At 45.1% G+C, this 22,264-nt stretch overlaps 1 protein-coding gene across 3 annotated transcripts in view; it reads left to right on the forward strand.

Annotated features, from left to right (window-relative positions):
- Positions 1–22,264, forward strand: part of LRP8 (LDL receptor related protein 8) — a 1,041,819-nt gene that overhangs the window by 362,528 nt on the left and 657,027 nt on the right. The window contains exon 1 of one of the 3 annotated variants that reach the window (XM_085602588.1): positions 4,977–5,160. The exons of the other annotated variants lie outside the window; for them this stretch is intronic. Within the exon in view, the coding sequence (XP_085458714.1) occupies positions 4,980–5,160 (181 nt within the window). The 5' untranslated portion in view covers positions 4,977–4,979. Of the gene's footprint in view, positions 1–4,976; positions 5,161–22,264 lie in introns of those variants that run through there. 3 annotated transcript variants of the gene reach the window in all.

Consider the following 22,264-nt stretch of genomic DNA (forward strand, 5'->3'; position numbering starts at 1 on the left):
ATGGGCAAAGCTGAGAAGTGCTGGTAGAGTCCTTAAAAGTGCATGAGTTCAGCTGAGAGGAGTTGCTACAGGTCATAAAAAGCATGTGAGCAAAGCTGAGAAGTGCTGGTACTGTTCATTCAAAGTGCAGTAGCTCAACTGAAAAGAGTTGGAGCAGGTCCCAAAAAGCATATGGGCAAAACTGAGAAGGCCATAAAAAGCCTATTAGCAAAGGAGAAGTGAAGGTAGAGTCCTTTAGAAGTGCATGAGCTTAGCTGAGAAGTGCTGGTATAGTCCTTTAAAAGTGTCGACGCTTAGTAAACAAGTGTTGGTTTAGTCCATTTAAAGTGTAGGAGATTACTTGAGAAGTGCTGGTATTGCCCCCTAAAATCTTAAGAGCAGTGTTTACTGTTAAATAATGGTTATGCGGTGGTAGCCCGCATATTAAGTGCTGGTACAGTTGCATTGCCGCCATGGTAGGGAAGATTTTTTCGCATAAGTACTAATGCAGTGGCCACAAGGTAGGCTCATAGAGTACAGCTCACCCAGACGACCAATCAGCTTCCGTCTTACAACGCCACGTTAGACCGCTCCGAACTGACCTCACGCACCTTCCATCAGTAGTGAGGCCCAGGAATACAATATTTCAAGCTCCAGCACTGGGGAGTTTAGCATCTCTTTCAATTCCTCCCGGGGCTCTTTAAATATTTCGGCTCTCGGTTTTCTGAGATCTTTCAGAGGATACCGAGCTCAGCAGAAAGTACGATCCGACGTTGCGAGCAGGAAGAACGGACTGTTCTTTTGCCGCTCGGCGCGCCGAGAGATTCGCATCTCTCCCCCTCCGTGTCCTGATGTGGACATAAGGCTCCGAGCTGCAGTCCAGGGGCGGCCATTGTTTGTCGGACACATTTCCAGAACACGTCCTTTCATTTTGCTGTGATGCGTGTCTGGCTGTTGAGGCTTATGCCAAGTAAAGATGGGGGAGGCGGAAGGGGCCGAGAGCAATGTTTGCTTTGCCAATGCTTTTCCGGAGACACTCCATTCCGACGCCGTGTCAGGCACCCGTTGCGCTCCTGCCGGACTCATTTCTCTGCACAGTTGGGTCTTGTGTGCTCACAGGAAGTAGACAAGGTCATTACAAGAGGCAGGGGCACCTGGGCGTGTTTGTGCGGCGCCCCCAGGGCGGTGCGCGTGATTGGATGTTGGGAGATCTTTGCCGCTCCCAGAGCGCTCTGTCATCAGTGAAACGTCCAGAGCTATTTGTAAACTTTCTTCTTCAGTCGTTTTACAGGCGGGATACATGTGCACCCACAGGAGAACTGGAGAGAATGGAAACAAATGAGCGAGAGCAGTCGGTAAAAGGTCATCAATGTACACTTTTTACCATGTTTGTCCAAGAGAGGCTTTTATGTATTCGATGGGGTGATAGGTTTCATTTCCACGACTGAATGATGGCACACGTGATATCCATTAGCTTTCCAGATCACGGGCCCTTTCTTTACTTTTCACTAGCTGGTATTTGATAAAAAGCGAATTGTATTTCATAATTGTAAAATATTTACAATCTTGTGCATTTAAAGGAGTAAAACCGTTTTCCCTAATTAATTAATTACGGGCCAAATGCGCTAGCCCATTTTGCAGGGTTTTGCGGCTGTTGAACGCGTTGGGCCATGCAATCAACCACAGTTGGGAGTTGGAAATGTCTTTCGGACTCACAAATGGGTTTTTGCGAACCATTATGAATTGCATTAATATGAAGTAGCGGCTGCTACGGTGCATTAGTGGTGAGCAGGAAGGGGGTTACAAAAAGGGAAAAAACAGAAAAAAATATTTCACTTGTCTGCCGGCCACCGTCTCAACTCCGTCATTTTCAGTCGACGCAGGAAGCACACAGACTCCCCGAAACCATCACGACGCTGCTGTCATCAGCATGACAGCAACGTCCTGATTGGTCAGAGCGACCTGGTTCGGCATTCAGAGAGGTAGTGGGAGCCTGTGCATGTTCACCACCCGGCTGTGTGATGCAGCTGGGTGGAGGACATGCTAAGTGCGCATGCCTGTTTGGCCTGCTCAAGACGGCCGGCCAAACCGTCATGAGCACTTAGAAAGTGCCCACCACTCCTCCCCTGCTCTGTGGGCAACCCGGCCCAGCCCGCACCTAAAAGAACCGCTGCAGAGCCAGTACTGAAAAATAAAATGCTAATACGTAGTGTAATTATTATTTTTTTTTCTGATGCGGAACGCTCCTCTGCCTTAGCGGAGGCGCCGCCATTGTTAAAATGGCATCCCCTCCTTATTGTGAGTCGCAATCGTATGTATCAATGTTTTTGCAACTGAAACCACAGAAACTTCAAAGAGATTGGTAGCAGATTCGCAAAGGAAAATCTTCCCCTGAGGGACATCTTGCCCTGGGTAAGCAAGCAGTGGTATAGTAGGCTGCTGCCAACCCATCCATAGGGGTACCAAAATGGCAAATATGCTTTTTTAAAAGCAGCATCGGCGTGTTGCAGTGTTGGGACCGGGACGGAGATAGAGCCACCAGTCCTGCAGGCCCCGTGGCTCCAAATCGGAGAATTTCAGATAATGGGCATATGGGTGCAGGTAAAAACACACGTGTAGTGCTGAGTCTGTTCGTAATTGCACCCGATACCGTGGTTAACAAGTAGAAAAAACATGCCTTGATAAGCCTGCAGGACTGGTCGCTCTATCTCCGTCCCGGTGCCAACACTACAACACGCCGCCACAGCATATCAAGGCTTGTTTTTTCTACTTGTTAACCACGGTATCGGGTACAATTACGAACAGACTCTGTACTACACGTGTATTTTTACTTACACCCATATGCCCATTATCTGAAACTCTCAGATTTGGAGCCACGGTTCGGCATAGACAGAAGGGATAGTACATTCCGATTGCTAGCCTTGAGAAAGTCCTTTCGGACTGAACACGTGTCGGCTGCCGTTGCACATGATCGGACTGTGACATGTAACTAAAGGACACATTCAAAGAAACAAGGAACATTTTTTGGATTTCTTCTCTTATTTGAGGATGGTTACTGCCTTACATACAGACTGGGACTAATTACAGGAGTGCCTCTGCATATGTGTAACATATTATCATTTTATGTTTCCTTGCTGCTTTGTGGGTGGGCGGAGCCGCTCTGCTCTCATAGCAAGGGCAGGGGAGGAGTGTTTTGTCCACTCCTAGGTGCACATGACTGTTTGGCAGTTCCTGCTGGGACCGGCCAAACAGTCATTCGCACTTTCCCTGATCTCCACGCAGGCTGCATTACAGCCTGCTTGGAGAACATGCCCAGGCCCCCATTCCCTGGTTGAGCTTCGAACCACGATGCTCAGACCAATGACAACGCTGCATTGCAGCTTTGTGATGGGTCAGGGGAGCCTGGGTGTGCTTCCTGTTCCTAGAGTTCGACAGAGGAGAGCAGGAGCAGGGAAGCGGGACCTGGGGAAAGGTGTTTATATTTTAAAAATATTTTTTTACATTGCACCCCCCACATGCTCCACCCGTCTCGCCACACGCAAGCCGTGCCTGCCACCTCTGCCCTCTAGTTAAAACTTTATTAACTTACAATAATGGGCATCATTTAGAGGTCGCAGCTGCGACCCCTGATAATCCGCTTGCGACCCAAAGTTCTTAGTTAATCATAGTGTTGAAACGGCTCGGGCTCCTCTTTTGTTACTGCGCTGTTAGCTACATTTCTTCCTAAGACCTACTCTGAGTTAGGGGAGGGGTCTGCCGTGCAAGCACTGAAGCGCTTATGAAGCATGACATTATAACGCGAGTAGTGTCAATGCATATGCTTCTTGCATGCATGCTGGCCTTGTCTGCTACAAAAACAGGCGAAGAAGGGAGTCATTTTGCCGAGCACCGTATAATCACATAGTATGCTGTGTAAGAAGGAACATAGGGAAGAGGAACACAGACAGGAGCACAGGGATTAAACTCGGAGGCACAAAGCGGCACATGTTAGAGGCAAACTTCCAATCTGTTTTTATAATGGGTAGTGGGATTGCAAATGCGACTGGGGGTTGGTGCAGACCCCAAGCACCATGTGCACATCTTGGCATCTCCGAGCCACCCCAGTCTCAAGGGTTACACTCTTTTTAAGCTCCCTGTGACGTCATCGAACACACAACTATGAAAAGGAACATGTTTGTGTTTTGCGTGCATATATAATAATAATATTTATTAATCCACATTTGTAAAGCGCGAACCTGTAAGGGTCTCTAGGCGCTGGGGGCCGTTGGGAAGATTAAGCGAGCTATTGCCCAGAGTCACATGGTGCTGGGCTAATCTGGCGCCGGGGATCGAACCATGATCCCCAGATTCTGGAGTCAGCCGCCCTGGCCGCTGCGCCACACCTCTTCCCTAAATATAAGAAACTGGATGCCTATCCCCGGGCTGAGGGAGTTCGACAGCAGCCATATGAAGGCTCTGGCAACATTTGAGAAACTGACCGGTTTAACGTTTTACATGCACACTGCAAGGAAGCTGCACTTTCATTGCACTAAAGATTGCAAAGGGTAAATGTGTGAAATAATGGGGCTCTTTCGATTTTTGCATATGCTGTGGAATCAGACCCGTGCAGTGCTGAGGGGGTGTGTCCTTGCTAATTAAATTCGCAGACTTGTACTCCATGCCTGTGTGCTGCTCTGCATAATGAATGGCACCAGTTCTCAGAGTTGAGCGCTGTGCATTGCCCTTGCTGTGTAGTGCAGTCAAACAGAGCAGTGCACACAGAGTCACTATTGGCCCATTTCTAAGTCAGAGGTGTCTGGTCTCCAACCAGTCGATCGCGAGCTACCGGTAGCTCGCAGGTGCCCTGTCAGTAGCTCGCGATCTGACTTCCACTTTTGTAGCCTATCATTGGCGTTTTGTTTGTTTTTTAGGTCTTTTGAAGTTGCTTCTCTCCCGCCGTAGGAAGCAGCTGCTATTTGAGCCTATCTGGGGCGGGGTGAAGTGGTGACGTCAGCCAGCGCATGGGCAGTGTTTGCTGCCCTCGGAGAATCACGATGCGCGCCTTTTCCTGCATGTCTCCCTTCTATGATCCTGTGCACTTTTGCGGCCGGATCGGCAACCTTGAAAGCATAATTGGATCTCCATGCTCAAATACAGGAGATGCAGTGTCCGCCACCTTAAGCAGAACCAGACAGACAGCAGGTATGTGGGCAAGAGGAGCTTTATTTTTTTTCAATAGATGCCTGTGCATGCCGTTATTCGAGTCATCTAAAATAAATAAAATATGAGCAGTACTTCAAGCATGTACATTTGGACCGAATTCATTCCGAATGGCTTTGGCTGTTATGTAGCTCTTGTTGAGCTAAATTGTTCATTTTTAACTCTGCTTTGCCGCCTTATTCTTCGGGTAATAAGATTGAGCATACTATCTCCCCACGTGACTTTCCGCAAGGAGAAATAGAAAATCCAGATTCCTCTCTGGCTCGAGATCGCGGGGTGCCTTTTCGCAATCCGTCCTACTCCTGACACGTGACGGGTCTTATCTGACATTGTCTTCTGTCAACATTTTTCATTTTGCCCAGCGTGGGGTGCCCTCGCTATATTTTATTTATTATACCCTTTGTTCTCGTTTATTAATTTCCCAAGCTCAGATTTGATGCTTCGTGGCTCTTTGCTACAAGATAAAGCAAACTTTTAATTAGCCAAACAAATCACTTTTCTTATGATACCAATCGGAGCACGAGGGAAAGGCGAGCTGTTGTGATTCCTGAACAGCAGTTGAGGAGCAATGAGTCCGCCGCTGTCTTCACGGCGGTCCTGCGGTGTGCGAGGTCTGTTAGTGCAGTGGAGAAGAGAGACCCAGTCTTTGACAGTTCTGCCTCCCCTGGCTCTCATTGAGCAGGCAGCGCCTCTCTGCTGGGATGCAGCAGCCTCTGGGTCTGGCTGGGCTCACTCCTCCCTCCCACCTCCTTCCTCGGCCACATAGGAGAGCGCAGGGAGAAAGGGGCTGGGGCAGGAGATGTCACCTCCAGTGAGAGATCACACCACCACCTGCTGCTGTGAACCAGACATAGAAAGGCGGCAGAAGCAGATGAGGGGAACCAGGGCTTGTCAATTTTACAGCTTTAACACATGGCTCAAAGATTCCCTCCACAACTTTAGGTTCCTGCAGCTGGCACGGCGTGCTAGAAATAATTCATTTTCAGAATCCAAACATGGAAACTGATGATTTGTTGTGCCATTCAGAAACATTCCACCCACACTGTGCACCGTGCGCAAGGCGCCCAGTGATACAGATGAAATATGTGTACACTACAGTGTGCTGCGTAGCATTCAGATCACTTTCCGATCTATGCTGCCTCGTGCCTGTACATTCTTAGAGTAACTATGCACCTTACAAATTGCTATCATCTTCTCTCGTGTGCATGTTCCTACCCAACCTTCCTAAGCATATCTTTGTTCCTGTAATCCAGTCTGGACCGGACCCCTCAGACCCCACCTTTCTGTTCTGTTGTGTGTTTTGCACCGTTATTTCGAGGGCCTCCTGCTACTGTAAAAATCCTGTTTGTAAAACACAAAACCGATTCTTCCACCTCACCTCCAGCTTATCAAATTCACATAAAGTACATTTACATCTAGTTTTTGCATCACTCACCCATGCATGGTTTATGTAGGCTCCCAGGTGTAAATTGCTTTTGTCTTAACATATGCCTGGAATATAAATTTTATGTGAATCTGGCACTTAAAGTCACCTGAAGCAGTGTGTATTTCTTCGAATCATGCATCAAACCTGCTATGGTAGTTATAAACGTATTTTGGTGCCATGCCCATTCTGTCTTTGGCCTCTCTGCTAAGGTAGCTTTTTCATTTACAGAGGCAAACACTTGCCTATTGGTTACTGGAAACCCTAGATACCAATTAATTTCACACAGGCTTTCCAAACATTTAGAGAAGAGAATAAATAAACGTAGACTTTTTTTATCATTCAAACTCTTTGTATCCCTGTCCTGCACTATTGGTCCACCCAGTCCCTATGTTCTTTTTTTCTATTAACTGATAAGTATCACAATTAGTCTTTGGTATATTATCACACTCTGTTCCTGAATGGTTATGGAGCAGTTTATTATCAGATGATGTGGAGTGGATTAAGGATTTCCTGCATCCCAGGTTCACAGTTATATTGTAGTGACCATTTTATTGCTCAAGAACCAACTTTTATAATCAAGCTGGTGAATTGGTTGAAAACATTTTACCAAATTAAATTTAAATATGATTTAAAGTACAAAATTTGATTCCGCGCCCTGGACCAGAAATCCTTAAGCAAAATAATATACTTATTTGCAGCAATGTACACTGTTTCTGTCCATTTATTATTTGATGGGCAGGAAGTGGAGCTATGAGAGTTCAAGAAAAATGCACCTCGTTTCGAATAGGAAGCATATTTTTATACAGCTGTATGTTCAGTACTCTGGTGAGTGTCATGTGATCCACTGACCAGGATTTGAAGATTAAGAGGCATTTTTTGAAGCATTAGCTTTTAATCATGAAATAATCATGGACTCCCACCATCCTGGATGACAATTCTATGATAATGAACTAAGTGGCAAGTCATGTGAACCATACATGTGGAATAGGTTATTATTACATGGATGGACACATTTATGGTCTGTTAGGGGAGAATTTGTACAGTGCAAACCCTGAACTCAGGCATTTCAAGGTCTAGTCCTGTGATAAAGTATAAAAAGTAGGTTTGATGTAATAAAATAATTGTATTGCAGCATGTGTTACTTTATACTGCTTACTACCCTGCAAGCCAATCCATGTGTAAGGTTTGTGGTGGGAAAGGTGTTGTCTTTATTTTGTGAGCCTATGTGGGAAGTGTTCCATGTTGTGCATGATGACCACCGAGGTTCGATTACCGAGTTATGGAACGTAGTAGTTTGGTGGATGAAAAGGTGTGAGAGACAGATGTGCAGGTTATGGTTTTTAGTATGATTGCAGTTTTGAACAGCACTGCACGTCCATATGGTTTCTTATGGTTGTAGTCTTCTTAGCTGGTTATGGCAGAGGTCAGGAGTATGCAGTTTGTTGAAGAGGAAAGCCAGAACTTATACCAAGCTCTCTGGTTACATATTGTGCATTGCAGACACTGAATGGGTATCTGTTTATCCCTTGTCAATGAAGCTGCGCGTGAAGAGACTTAGGGAACGATTCACAAGTTTCTTGGCCTTTAGTAGCTCACAATCATTTTCACGGATCAGAAGTAGCTCTCACTGCAGAAAAGGTTGGAGACCCCTGGTCTAGTCCAAGTTGTAACAAATCACCCGAGCCTTGCTTTGGGCCGGGGAAGCGGCTCTTTTTCTCTGCTGCATCTTATGATAGTTGGCACCGGCTACCAGAGACCATCCAGGCCATGTCCGAATCTGTCGTATGTAATGAGCTGTCAAAGATGATGTGTGTTTTCACGTTACATGCCACTGGGCATCTTGCAGCCTCATTGGTAGAATATTTAATCAAACTCTTCATACCATGTAAAGCTGCAAAATTAAGAAGGCCTGTTTTTCCGCATATTGTCAGGTACTGGCCGCGTCTGTAGGAGTGGTTTTAGCTGTGTTTGTGGTATTCTTTGTGTGTTTAAGGTTTTTAATGTATCCCAGCTGCAGCGAGTTGTTCTGGTTGTAATTTCCTATCCACTTATATGCGTGCGCTTACAATGATACAGTTTTGCTAAAAGATTGCACAATACTGCTTCCAGTTATGTAACCGGTTTAAAGGGCCATACGATGTCACTTCCTGTTGTGTCGGTCATGGGTCAAAGGTCACATGATGTCAGTTCCGCCACCCCTGGCATTTTGTGAATCGACGTCCATGCTTACAATTGGCTACAATAGAAGCTCAGCTTTTTTATTTTTATGAAAGATTGATAGTGTACATGTATGTACAGGAAGGCTCCATGTCTTAGCAGCCACAACCTTTCCTCTCCCACCCTAGCCAGCACGTTCCAGACTCCCATGACAGCGAGCATGTACCTCACTTCCGGTTATATGAATATCGGGAACACCCTCTTCCCTGCTTTGGCAAGAGAGAACTCCTCAATGGCCAAAACGAAAGTGAGGACAACTTTGGAGCGGAAGAAGTGAAGAGAGATTTTAGAGCTGAATGCACACCACAGCCGGACTGGGAACAGCAACCTCCCCTGGCAATCTGTCCGACAGGCCCCGGTAGCGGGGGCGGTGGGTGCTAGTGGTTACAGAGGGCCTATATTGCATCACTGCTGCAAAACCAGCCTCCTGTAACAAAACCGGCCTCCACGGGTCCAAAACTGGTCCCCACCCTTCTGGCCCACTGAGAAAATGCCAGGTGCCCGCTATGGCCCGTCCGGCCCTGATGCTCATTGTTACGGTCTCAAGCCTGATGGCACAACTTCGTATAAATGGACACTGGCGGAAGCTGATGGGCCAACGAGCAAAGCAGCAAGATAACGCCAACCAACCAGCCACAGAGACACCTTAGAGAGAAGAAACGGCAAACTGTACGGGAAATACACTGAAAAGAGCCACAGAGCGCAAGCACTGCAACAAAACTGCGTGGAACAGCAGCAAAGAAAAGGAAATGTAAAATTAGCGTCCAACTGGAAACGAAAGTTCTTGCAGAGCGCACTACAGGCAGAGGTCGTGGAACGCGGGCTAATTCAGAGGCAAAGTGAAAGTGATGTTTGCAAATACTCGCTTGTCAGCCACGTTTGGTGCAGAACAGCGATCGATGCTTTAGGCAGATGATGAATTGCAGCACACCTAGGCATGCGTTTTGGCACGAAAAATGCAAACTGGCACCAAAGCAAAAAAGTGCAGCATGAACAACATCAATCATTCTCCTACATAAAACGATAAGACTATTATGTGTAGACTGAATACCAATAGGCCATAAACCAAAACAAGCATTGGTGAAACAAAATGGTCTCGCCATTGTGACCTATTGGTGGGATATGGGCACGTTAGCAACAAGGGGGAGGGCGGGACCGAAAAGGATGCATATGGAGGGTGTGGGAGGCAATGGCAGAAGGACATGGATGAGCGCAACAGGGAGGGGGCGGATGACACAGACCAACGCAGGGGGTAAGAATTACATAAGGGAGACAGCTTGAAAACACATGCATTCTCATGGATTGCAAAACAATGAGTGCTTGAAAAGCAAGCAATGGAATCAGAGATGCCAGCAAGTCTAAGTGATGGTAAAGAGACAACGTGCCATGGGAGGGACAAACACAAGATTAACAATCAGAGGCGCAAATGAGTGACAAGGAAAGCCAATGGTAAGCAATGGCCAGGCACCAGGTATGTTCTTGTTAAGATTCATCACGCCTTGCAACAGACTGCACATACGCTGTCTCCTAGACGCAACCTAAAAAGGGCGGGGAGAAAGATGAAATGCGTTGGTGGTATGTCTGCGAAGCATACTTAGTATCTACATTTAATTCTTCATAAACAAGGAATAAATGGGCAAGGGTTTGTCAAAGAGAAAACATGTTTTTTTTCAAGTCAACTAAATCCACATATTAATCACTTGGTAAAGGCAAAACCAGTTGTGTATAAAATTTAAATGGAGGGACATAAAAACACAGTAATTCAAATATGCACTGTAAAGAAAAACCAAAAAACCTCTAAAATGCCCTTAACCAACTACCTCCACATGAGCAAAAATCAGAAAAGTACATGAAAAGGCCTGGTGGACTTTCAATGTTAGTTATTTCTGGTTTAGAATGTCATGTTCCTATTGACGAGACTTTTGTCGGACTAAAAAGGGGTAATACCATGGCAATGCAGCTTCATGGACGTCAATTAATGGTAGCTAGGGATGGACAATGATGCCCCTGGTTTTCCCTTTTACTCATCTTGGAGCTGCATTTCTGCCAGTCGCAGAGCTTGTGACAGCAGCTTCAAGAACTGAAAAGGGTGCCAGGCTCCTAAAGCCATCTTCACTTTTTGCTGTTTGCACATATTGTACTTCTTGCCCATCAGCAAAAATAATGGTCTGTTTAGGGGTTAAAGGGCCATCCAGTGAATTATGCCATAACACATCTCAAAGCCCCTTCTGCCATCATCAGACAAAGGAACTTTCTAGAATGCTTATTGTTGGCAATTTTTAGAGATGTGGGACTCAACGTCATTTGGGGGAAGTCAGTGGTCGCAGCTGTGACCTTTAGCTTGCTCCCTGCTACTCTTGGCACTTCCTTTGTGACCCCTGACCTCAGAGGGGAGAAACCTTTTGTCTTCTCTGAGTCCAAGATTCACAAAGGAAGTGCCAGGGATAGGAGGAAGCAAGCTAGAGCTCACAACTGCAACCCCTGACTACCCCCAAATGACGTCCTTGGCCGGACTCACCAAAGAAGACGGTTTGTTTTTCTCTACATTGGACGGCCCCCTTCAGCATGGGACAAGGGTTCAACTTGGCATCGGGCATTTAGCGGTGTGTAATGTCCCTTCGGATTTCACTGGCAATTTGATGAGTCGGCTTCTCCCATTCAACCTGGGTGCCTCGTTTTGCTTCATACATTATTAAAATGTTCATGGCCTTGAAGGGTGGTGGGCAACCTCCAAAAACATAGACAAAGACATGGAATACAATGAAATCCATTACGATTATATGCTAAACCAATGACGAGAAGGAGGAAGAGTTCTTTGTTGATAGGAGTTTACTCCATATAAAGGGCTCCATCCACAGCTCCAACCCCACCGGTGTCCCAGCTCCCACTGACTCAACAACATCCCATCAACCATACATAAACACTGGTGGAGTCTACACAGTAATATGTTCCACAATTCTACACAAGATACCACTCATTACATATTGAAAATGATTTACAGGACAAGTTTGCTGTGCGTGGCACACCTTATGGCCGAAGGAAGCAGGAGGAGGCTGCACCCTTGCTGCCTATCATTGGCTGTTGCCACGGTGATAACCTTTGTAGCTCCTTCTGTAGAGAGGATCTCCATTCTGTCCTTGGATGTGCAATATGACATTTTGTAGAGAGCAGCTCTGCAAATGAACGCATCTCGCAGCACTTAGCCGACCATGCACCACAGGGTGAGAGGTAGTGCTCATGGGTTGAAGATGTGGGTTTTGTAATTCTGTGTAGCAGTGACATGACCAGAGATGTGAGGTCAATGTTCTTTGCAAGCTGTAGCCCTCCAAGGAGTGCAGGCACGCTATCCGAATGAAGACAAGTGTGTGCAAGAAGTATAGTTCCTGCCTTCCGGTGTATGGTTTGACATTTCAAGTGATGATTGCTGTAATATCTGCGGTTAGGGCAACACTGCATTTGGCTTCATTATTCAATCTCAGTTGGAACTACTTGGGCATAATGGTACTGGATTTGGAACAGTTCTTGGGTTGATTGGGGTGTGAGCGTTTGCTGCATATTTAAATAGATGATTTCTGGAGGCTAGATTAAATTTGAGAGACATTTTGTTCCATGGAATCTCACAGATTACTCTATTACGGAAGGGTTTTGGTGCTGGTTATCCCCTCTGACAAATCATGGATATAGAAAATTTAGGTGGGGATAGAATCTCTGATGCTTCCTAATAGGAAAGAAAGTTTCATGCTTTGTCAGCTGTATTTTTGTATACAATTGTACATTTATGATGGTGCGTCTGATGGTTGCCCAATGGAAAAGCTGAATCCCAATACAGTAGATCTGAGTTGGATACATGACAAGGCAACAATAAAAACTATTGGCCTGATTGGTGTGCTGGAAAAAGTTTTGCCAGATGTCATAGGTCTGTTCTGTTTTTTATGAAAAGTTACATCATAGGCAGTAGGCCTGATTTATTAAATATGCACTACATATGTTAATGTCAATACGTCTTTAAGGGTGAATTGTCTTTGTGAATGGAGGTATTTTTGTATATTAAATCTCACAGGTTAGCTTTGTATGGAAGGATGTTGGTGTTGGTTACCAGGTTTGACATTCTAGGTGGTTATTCCCTCTAAACCAGGTGGCCATTATGGAATGTTGTTGTTCATAGTGTATCATTGCTTTACCATTCCAAGATGGCCAACAAATCGGTTCAAAACTTGGCGGCCATGTTGTAGCTTCAAAACAACAATAGATTATGTACAATACCACTGCAAGGCGGACAGTCACTGCTATGTGTAGCTTAGTTTTTGCAAGTATATGCTCCGTATATTTGGATTGAAGCATATTTCCTTTTTTCTACCTCTATTCTTTTATTTATTTAGCATATATTTTTGAGTTTGTGTATGTTTCATAGTGTTTTTGTCATAGAGTGAATATAAGAATGAGTCAATGGATGGGTGAATGGATTGAATGAGTGCATTGGTGAGTGACAGAGAGCATGTATGATGACTTATTGATTACCTAGACCCAGCAGTGACACAAAAGACACTGCAAGGCATAAGCAAGACCTATCGACATTGTCAATGTTGTTTGCTCTTAAAAAAGGTCTAGCTGCCACAGACGTGACTTACACTTTAGCAACAGTAGTCCGAACAAATGTTTGATACAGCTCTGGCACCGGCTGCATTTCTTCAGTCTTTCTTGCAAATTCAGGGTGCGCTAACTTTGAAGGCATGAGAATGAGGATGTTCTGGCAGATCCCACCCGCGGCTTTTTCTTCTACCTTGTGCAAAATCTACAATCTTCAGAAGTGCATCTTTTGAAATGACAATGGTAGATGCTCTCCAAATAACTCCCATTAGCAAGCAAATATTACTTGAGTAATAATGTCAATATATGTCTAGTCAGCGTAGCGTTGTATCTGGATATACGATCTATATCTCTCAGGTTGACAAGTGACGGTGAGTGTTGTGTCACTTGTGCTACCCCTCTATGCGGCTCTTTCACACCACCTAAAGATTCAAATGGCTCCCATCCAATCCGACGCAAGCCCCCTGCCACTCTGCATGCAACACCTCTTCCAAGTTAATGACTTTTCTGTCGCCATCAATTTCGCTCCATGAGACCTTGCAATATTCTAATTGTGCGATGAAGAAATGCAGCGACAGGGGAGCAAGGCAATCACGTGCACCATCTGTCGCGAAGAGATGGTGCGGGGGCAGAGGTGTTTAGAGCACTTCATATTCCATTCCAGTTAACGCTCCACTGTCCAGACACGAGACGGCATTGGGGTCCAGGGCACCTGACCCCGATCATGAGATCTGTGCTGTCTCAGAGCCCGGCCACATGATGTCTTGGAGAACTCCATCTGATCTCGTTATTGGATGTATGGAAAGCGATGAGTTCCTTCTGCTCTGGGATGCAGTGGGTAGAATACTAAGCGCAGTCCTATCCCCAAGAGACGAGCTCCGGCGTACAGCGACTGTCACTGAACGCGAGGCCCACGCGCATTGATTTCCCTCTTTTCCCTTGTCACTCAAGTTGTGGTGGTGTGTAAGCCGGGAGAGATGCCCTTCGCTTTACTGTGTGACTACCATAGTGAGAGGGGCAGACCCATCCATCTCGCTAGTCACAATCATGGAGAAATGCTCCCAGGCTCTCGTGGGAGTCTGTCTTCATTATTCACTCTTGCTACACAATTGGGCCCATGCGCAGATAGTCTTTTCACCTACTAAATTAGACGGAGCCATTTTCGTTGCAAGGGAAATGATGTGATTCTGAGGAGTGGTCTTCGAATTAAATGCAGTACTTGGAGTATTTGTTCGTGTGGAAGTTGTGTGGTTCTGGTATTTATTGTAGACATGCACTTCCCGTTGACAACCCGCCCTCCAGCTGAAATATCACGGCTTTTTGCTAATGCACTTTTAGATGGATTTCATATGTAAAGTTTTCCTGTGTTAATTTGCAGGCGTTGGCTCTACTCAACAATTGTGCTCTTGGGAAATTAATGCCTTTGCTTCGCCGTCTGGCACACCAGAAGCAATTTAGAAATAGGTTGTGTCTGAAAAATAGTGTCAAGAGCAGAGGTCTTTAATTCTGTGCAGGAGGGGTTGTCTCTGCTTAGCCACCTGCCATATTATGGTGTGGTGCTGTTTCGCCGTGTGATTGTTTTGTGTTCTGCGGTGTTGAGGATGGTTATTTTTTATTTTTTGTTACAATACGGTGTGGTTCTATTGTGAGTGTGTATGGTTTATGGTTTGATAGCTATTTGTGGTCAAGGGTTGGGTATGTGTGGTTGTTATTATAGATATGTGCATGAACTTGTTTGGTTATGTTCATGCTGTATTTTATTATCTTTGTTTTCTTGCGTTGCTTTTGTTTATTATATACTTTTCTGCCGCTAGTATTTTGTTTTAGTGTGCTCTATGCTTACTGCAAGACAGCGCTTTGTAAGTGGCAGCTTCTGTTCTCTGTTTAGATGTCTAGTTATTTAGGGGTAGTGAGTAGTAGTAGTAATGCATTTATTGTTATGGTTTCTTAAAAATCAGTACAATGATACACACAGATTAAGAAAATACATAACAACCTGTAAAAGGTATTCATGATGAGCCCGAGAATAGACACACAGTCATAGACTGATTAAAAGACAAATCAAGCATTGGAAATACTCCTGAAGCAGTGAGTAAACGATGCTGCACATGGTCGAAGATGCTTGGCAACGATGAGTGGGCAGCGGGCAGATAAGCTAGAGGGTCTCCCCAGGATGTCGATTCACCACTGTAACTGTGGCAGTGCATGGATCTCACACCCCATTTGACTCCTGAAGACCAGGCAGGGTTATCTAAACCTATTTGGTTCCAGGATTCTGCAGTAAGGACAAAGAGTGGAACTCAAACATGGCTCTTGGATCTCTATTTACTTTCTGTTTCTGCCACTTTCGTCATAATCTCTGGCAACCTTGGGAGCAAAGGTAGTTAAAGCAGTGGCGTAACAAAACCTATAGCGCCCCCCCCCCCCCCCGCCATAATGCCCATACCTCAGCCGCCAACCACTCTGTAGAAGTACTTCACCTTTGCTGCCTGCATCCACATGACATCAGCAGTAGTGTTTGTGATACATTTAGTGGCAAAGAGAAAAAAGCATTGGCAAATCCAATCACTATTGCCTGTGGGAGCTATTGGCTTTGCCAATGTGTTTAGCCATATTGTACACCAGCATGGCTGCTGTTCAACATGGCTAAAAGTTAGTGACGTAGGGGAGAGTGGCATGGAATGGAGTGTGCTAGACTGGAGTGGTGCAGAGTGGAGTGGAATGGAGTGTCCTGTTGTGGAGTGGAATAGTGTTGTGGCTTAGAGTGTAGTGGGGTGGAGTAGAGTGTAGTGACATGGAGTGGCATAGAGTGGTGTAACATGGAATGGCATGGAGTGTCATGAAGGGAGTAGAGTAGAAGAACATAGAGTAGATGGGCGTCAGCGGAATAGTGTCGCACAGTGTCATAGATTGGAGTAGTGTGTCACTGAGCGGAGTGGCAAAGTGTGTTGTAGAATGGAGTAAAGTGTTGTGGAGTAGAGTGGAGTGGCGTAGAGTGGAGCATAATGGTGTGGAGTTGCACAGAGGGAGTTGCATATAGTGTTGTAGAGTGTCGTGGAGTGTAGTAGATTGTCATACAGTAGAGTAGCATAGAGTAGAGTACAGTGGAGAGTCATGGAGTGGAGTAGGGTGTTGTGGAGTGTTGTAGAGTGGCATAGAGTGAAGTCGTGTGTTGTGATGTGGCATAGAGTGTCGTAGAGTGGAGTGGCGAAGAGTAGTGTATCATAGAGTCAAGCGGAGTGGCATAGAGTGTTGTAGAGGGAGTAAAGTGACGGGGCATAGAGTGGAGAGGAGTGTTGTGGAGTGGCATAGAGTAGAGTGCTGTAGAGTGGAGTGGGGTTTAGTGAAATAGAGTGCAGTAAAGTGGCATGGAGTGGTGTAGAGGGAGTTGCGTAGAGTGGAGGAGAGTGTTGTAGAGTACACTGGTGTAGAATAGAGTAGATTGAGATAGAGAGGGTTGACATAAAGTGGAGTAGAGTGTTGTAGAGTGGAGTGGTATAGAGTCGAGTGAAGTTTCATAGAGGGGAGTGTTGTACACTGTAGTTGAGTGGAGTACAGTGTCGTAGAGTGGAGTGGCACTGAGTAGGATAGTGTAGTAATGTGTCAGAGTGGAGTGGAGTAAAGGTGCATGGAGAGGCATAGAGGGAGTTGCGTAGAGTGGCATAGAATGTTGTTGGAGTGGCAGAGAGTGGAGCAGAGTGTCGTAGAGTGGAGGGGCTATAGAGTGTCGTGGAGTAGCGTGGAGTGGAGTAGAGTGGAGTGGCATAGCATACAATGGAGTAAAGTGTCATAGAGCGGAGTGGAAGAGAGTGGTGTGGCATAGAGTGGAGGGGCGCAGAGTGGAGGGGTGTGTCATAGTGTGCCACAGAGTACAATGGCATAGAGAGTAGTGGTGTAAAGATTGTGTTTTTTCTAGTAGAGTGGAGTAGCGCAAAGTGGACTAGCATTACCAGCTGTCTGTAGCTCTGGGATAGCGATGCAGAAAGTGTTAGCAGGTCTTGTGGTCACTTTCCTAAAGTTATTGAAGAACGAATGTGAAATATACCAAGTGAGTTGATGGAGAGATCTGGCACATCTCAAAGTTTGGAGGTAAGAATGTTGTTTGCACTTGTATTCTATACTAGTTTGTAGCACTACCGGTGACTTTACAGTAGGCTTTGTGGACACTGAGTGATTTGCTGTCTCTAAAATGCTGGCAGGGCTGGGGAAGAATAAGTTATATGTAGGAAGGGTCTCCTAGACTTGACTGACTCTGCTTCAACTCTATGAGCATTTAAGAGATACCAGCACATTGTGGAAAACCTATGGATTTCCATAAAGGCAAGTCCACCTGCAATTAAGGTCTGTACTAAAGACACCAATAATTTGTTTAGTGTGCTCCTCATCCCTCTGAACACCAGTGCACCGAATGCACCTCTGTGGGTTCAGATCTCTCAGTTTCTATCTACATTTCTCATCTCCTTCTTTCTTTCCACTTTATCTCCTCCCTCAAATGCTTCCACTCTCTCTCCTTCTCATCCTCCATCTCACTTATCCTTATCTTTTTGTTGCCTTTTTCACCTTTCTACCTCACTTCCAACGCTTAGCTCCATTTCTTTCTTTTTGCCCTCTCCATTTCCATTGGGGAGAGGAGTTGGCCTAACGGCTAGGGCGGTCAACCTCGAATCTGGGGAACTGGGTTAGAGTCTCGGCAATGACACTGAACATCCTGTGATTCTGGGCAAATCAATTAATCTCCCCGTGCCTAGCAAAAAAAAACATTAAAAAAAAGTCCCCTCATGTAATGCAACTGGTGCTCACGTAAAGCGCTCTGATATCCGATTCGGGTCAAGTTCGTGCTATATAAACTCTAAAGAAAAAGAAAAAAACATTTCTGTCTACACTAAATCTATGTTCAGATCTCCTCTCTTCATTTCTCCATACCTTATTTCTACCTCTCGTATCCCATTCTCCTCCTTCCTTAAATTTTGTCCTTCACATTTTTTCTCTTTTCCTCTCCAGTCCCTTCTCATTTTTTAAATCGTTCATTCCAATATATTTCCTTTTCTGTCCTCTCCCATCTCATTCTTTTCTTTTCTTTGCCCTTCCTATTTATGCATTTCTCTCAGTACACAACAGTTTCTTCTCTCCATTGCTCTTTCTTTTTCCTATTGCTTTCAAAGCTTTAATCACTGCAGAGTATGGCTCAGCGCCGAGTGGTATTTGGCCGTGCTATTTGCTAAGGCAAAATACCTTCTTGCATCCAATTTTTGAACTAAGAAAATTGCCCCAAATAGCCACTCCACCCTGTCATGGAATTCCACAGATCCTGGTGAAATTTTAATGTAATTCCACATGATTCCCGGGGATTAAACTCGGCAAATTCAACCCAAACTTACTAGCACATGTCCCAATCATCCACAGAAGCAGATCCATAGGTCAAGCCTGCTCATACATTGCTCCTAAAGCATGGTACGACATCCCACTTCATATTAGAACCTGCGCCTCTCTTCTTGAGATTAGCCTCACACACCTGGGAAGTGCCTGGATACCCTGCCACAGTGCTATGTTTCCTGCTCTCCCTTGTGTCCGAGCATCACAGCTGCTGAACGTACCAGGAGATGATCTAGAAAAAGCAAACACTGCACCATGCCACACACATTAATTGGTCCAACTACTTTTCATTGCAAATCAGAATTTGGTTAACATGTTTACATCTGACTTTGTATGTATGAGTATATTGATATCTAAATATACATGTATAGATATATACGTGCAAAGTCAGATTTATATATTCTAAACACACGTATATATATGTGTGGAGATAGATAGATACACATGTACAGACTGATATTGTGTTGTCCCTGTGATACAAAAACCTGAACAATCACATAAGTCATATTTCATATTATTGGATAAGGCAGATGCACTGGCAGTGCTTTCCCCCTCCGGCTGTTTCAATTAAAGTAATAATATGATTTCCTGCGTTTATGGATATTCGCCATTTTCCTATATGCTTGCTTGCATGAAAATGTACAGGCTGGAATGTTTAACTCCTTAATTTCTGTGGGTTTGTTCGTTAGGTAAATGTGCATGCCTCCACCATATTGATGAAATGAATGGTGTTCTACCAAGCTATTGAAAAAGTGCGATATTGGCAAGCTCTCTAGAATTACACAATCAATTCTGACCAAATAGGATTTTTTTCACACACCACCTTCTGTGTGTCTCCTGTTTGCTAAGAATGAACACCACAATTTTAAATTTGTCATGCATCTCCCTTTACAGTGCCAGTTTACACAAGCTCACCCACTTTGTGGGTACGTACGGCATGCCCACTAAAGTAGCCATCATAAATGGCATGGATTTGTAGCCCCCATCATTGTTTTTGTCTCATAACTGCAGATTGCAAAGAAGACCATCTTTTAACATTTGATGATTAAATTCCGGATACTCCCAATTCACCTGCAACCCCTGGCAATTCAGAAACAGATGTTTATGAATTCAGTGCATAACATGTGCCTTTTGTAAATTGTGTGTAAATTGCACACCGGCCATCCTTAAAACTAAGACTGTTACAGCGATAGTCAAATATAATTCAAAGATCGATGCATGAGAGTGTGAAGAACTGTTCGGATATTTAGGAAACTCCAGATATATTGAGGGGAAAAGCACAGAATGGCTCAGGAGGGAGAGTGCCTAGTGGTAAGGGCAAAGGGTTAGCTAAAGAGAGCCCTTACTCTAGCCTAACAGCTTAGCAGTCATGCTATCCAGGTTCGCTCTTTTCATTTTATACATTGTGGATGCAAGGTGCCCAATAATTGATGAGTGAAAACTCTGATGTCATGTACTTCATGACTATAACTAGCTTTACCCTACAAGATGGTGTGAAACATTTAATACTAGAAACATGTTCCATTGCTCATCCCCGTTAACCACTGCCTAAACCTCCACCAACCGTCAAAGACTACACACTGCCTCCCTTTCACTTGCCCATACACCGCACATCTACCGAAGGAGAAATGGAGGACACTCCTTCTCTTACATCGCAGCAAAGACCAGGAACAGCCTCCACACGCACCTTTGGACCATCACCTCACTTCTGGAATTCGGAATGGCCCTCAAGACCTGGCTGTTCGAATAAGCTTTTGGGACTTGCAAGCTCCTAGATATCCTATCAGGTGATTAGCCGGGCTTTATGATGCTGCTCCCGGCTGGTTATTGCAGTGGTTACTATAGAGCCGGGAGTGAACAGGTGAGAGGTAGATAGAGCCTGGAATGTTCCCAAGAGTTTCCTAAAGATGCCTTCCCGCAGATAATACTGTAGCCGATGGATGGGACTTTCCTGCCAGCTGAGGGAATCCCAGTTCCTCCTGGCAACTGGAAAAGTAAGCTCATGCTCTTGAGCCTGGGAGAAGGTTTTGGATCTCACTGTGCCATGTCTTGAAACGGCACTGGTGCTGCAGGTAGGGGACACAGATAGAGCCCAGAGCAGGAGCTAGGCTTCCACCTGACCGATCATTTCTATTGAATGAGCGTCTCTTCTAAGTATGCAGAAGCAGAGACGAGAACCCTTTAAATAACCAAAGGAGGCCTGCTGAAACGAGGAACCACAAGTATTTATTAACCAAGATCAAACCTTCAACTTAACCTTGTGACTGTGCACCCTCGCACCCAGTCAATATCTTCCAGGGTATGCCCTGTCCTATAGCCAGAACTCTGGAGCAGAAACGTGCAATCTGCGTAAAGTACAAAACTGTTCAACTTCTTACATAGAGAGTGACCTAGTAAATGTGTTTAGCCTGCAAACACTTGGCCCTGCCAACTGGACGGTGAATTACGGTAGAATTATTGGCATGCAGGACAGTGCACCTACAGTTAGCAGTTACCAGGGACAGCCCTTGGTCAGGGATTCCTCAAAGACCCACATTAGATTGGTGATGGGTCTCCACACTCCTTAGTTGAGTGCCCATGTTCAGGCCTTAAGCCATTAATGACCCTGCCAACTAGACTGCCAGTAGGAGCTAGGAGGACCAGAGAGGAGAGCCAAAGGTGGAGGCATGCAGACCCTGGAAAATGAGTTAAGCCCTACTATGACTACCAGCCCACGATTCTTCCATGGTGAGCGGCTTCTCAGACCCTCAAGGGACCTTACAACTCATCCACACGTAGAGTGGGACGCGTGACTTGATAATGCCGGTGACAGTCAAAAGGAGCGTGCAGCCCAATATGGATGACTTTCAGCCATCATTGATCTGCTGAGGATTTCATGGAGTGAACGAGATCGAGGCCGAAAACGCGCTAAGCCTCTCGGAGCATAAAGCCTTTTAGTCTTCCTCTGGGAAATGCTTGTTCCTTTTAAGAGCTTCGCTGAAGGCAAAAAAATGAGGTGATAACATTTTAAGCAGTGACAAATTCAGCAACTTTTCTTCACGCCACATTTCTATTTCGGTTTTATTCCAGCAGATAAAACAACGACACTGAAAGCTTGCATTTTTTTTTTCTTAGGCTTCCATTTTTCAGAGACGCGACCACGGCATGTTAATATTTGAAGCAATATTTTTGCTTCTTTTGAGTTTTTTTTGTACATTTTTTCATACCAATTGTATTTTTACACATATGTTCAACGATGGTAACATGAGCTTGACATCATGACTTGCTGTGCTGATGTCGGAGTGTTAATGCAAGTACAGTCACTGAATGGCTGGTTACCTTCGTAATTGCTTAATTAAAGGAAATTTCGGCATGCACAGAAGTATGCTGCACACAAAACGACAGGCTAGCCCAATAAGCGCTGCAGCACACTAAAGGCATTATTCGAATAGTGACATTTCACCAAAATCCTAGGAGAAGCCTAATTACAGCCCAACGACAGGA

The sequence above is a fragment of the Triturus cristatus genome, chromosome 4_2 (genome assembly GCF_964204655.1).
Source record: "Triturus cristatus chromosome 4_2, aTriCri1.1, whole genome shotgun sequence".
Taxonomy (NCBI): domain Eukaryota; kingdom Metazoa; phylum Chordata; class Amphibia; order Caudata; family Salamandridae; genus Triturus; species Triturus cristatus.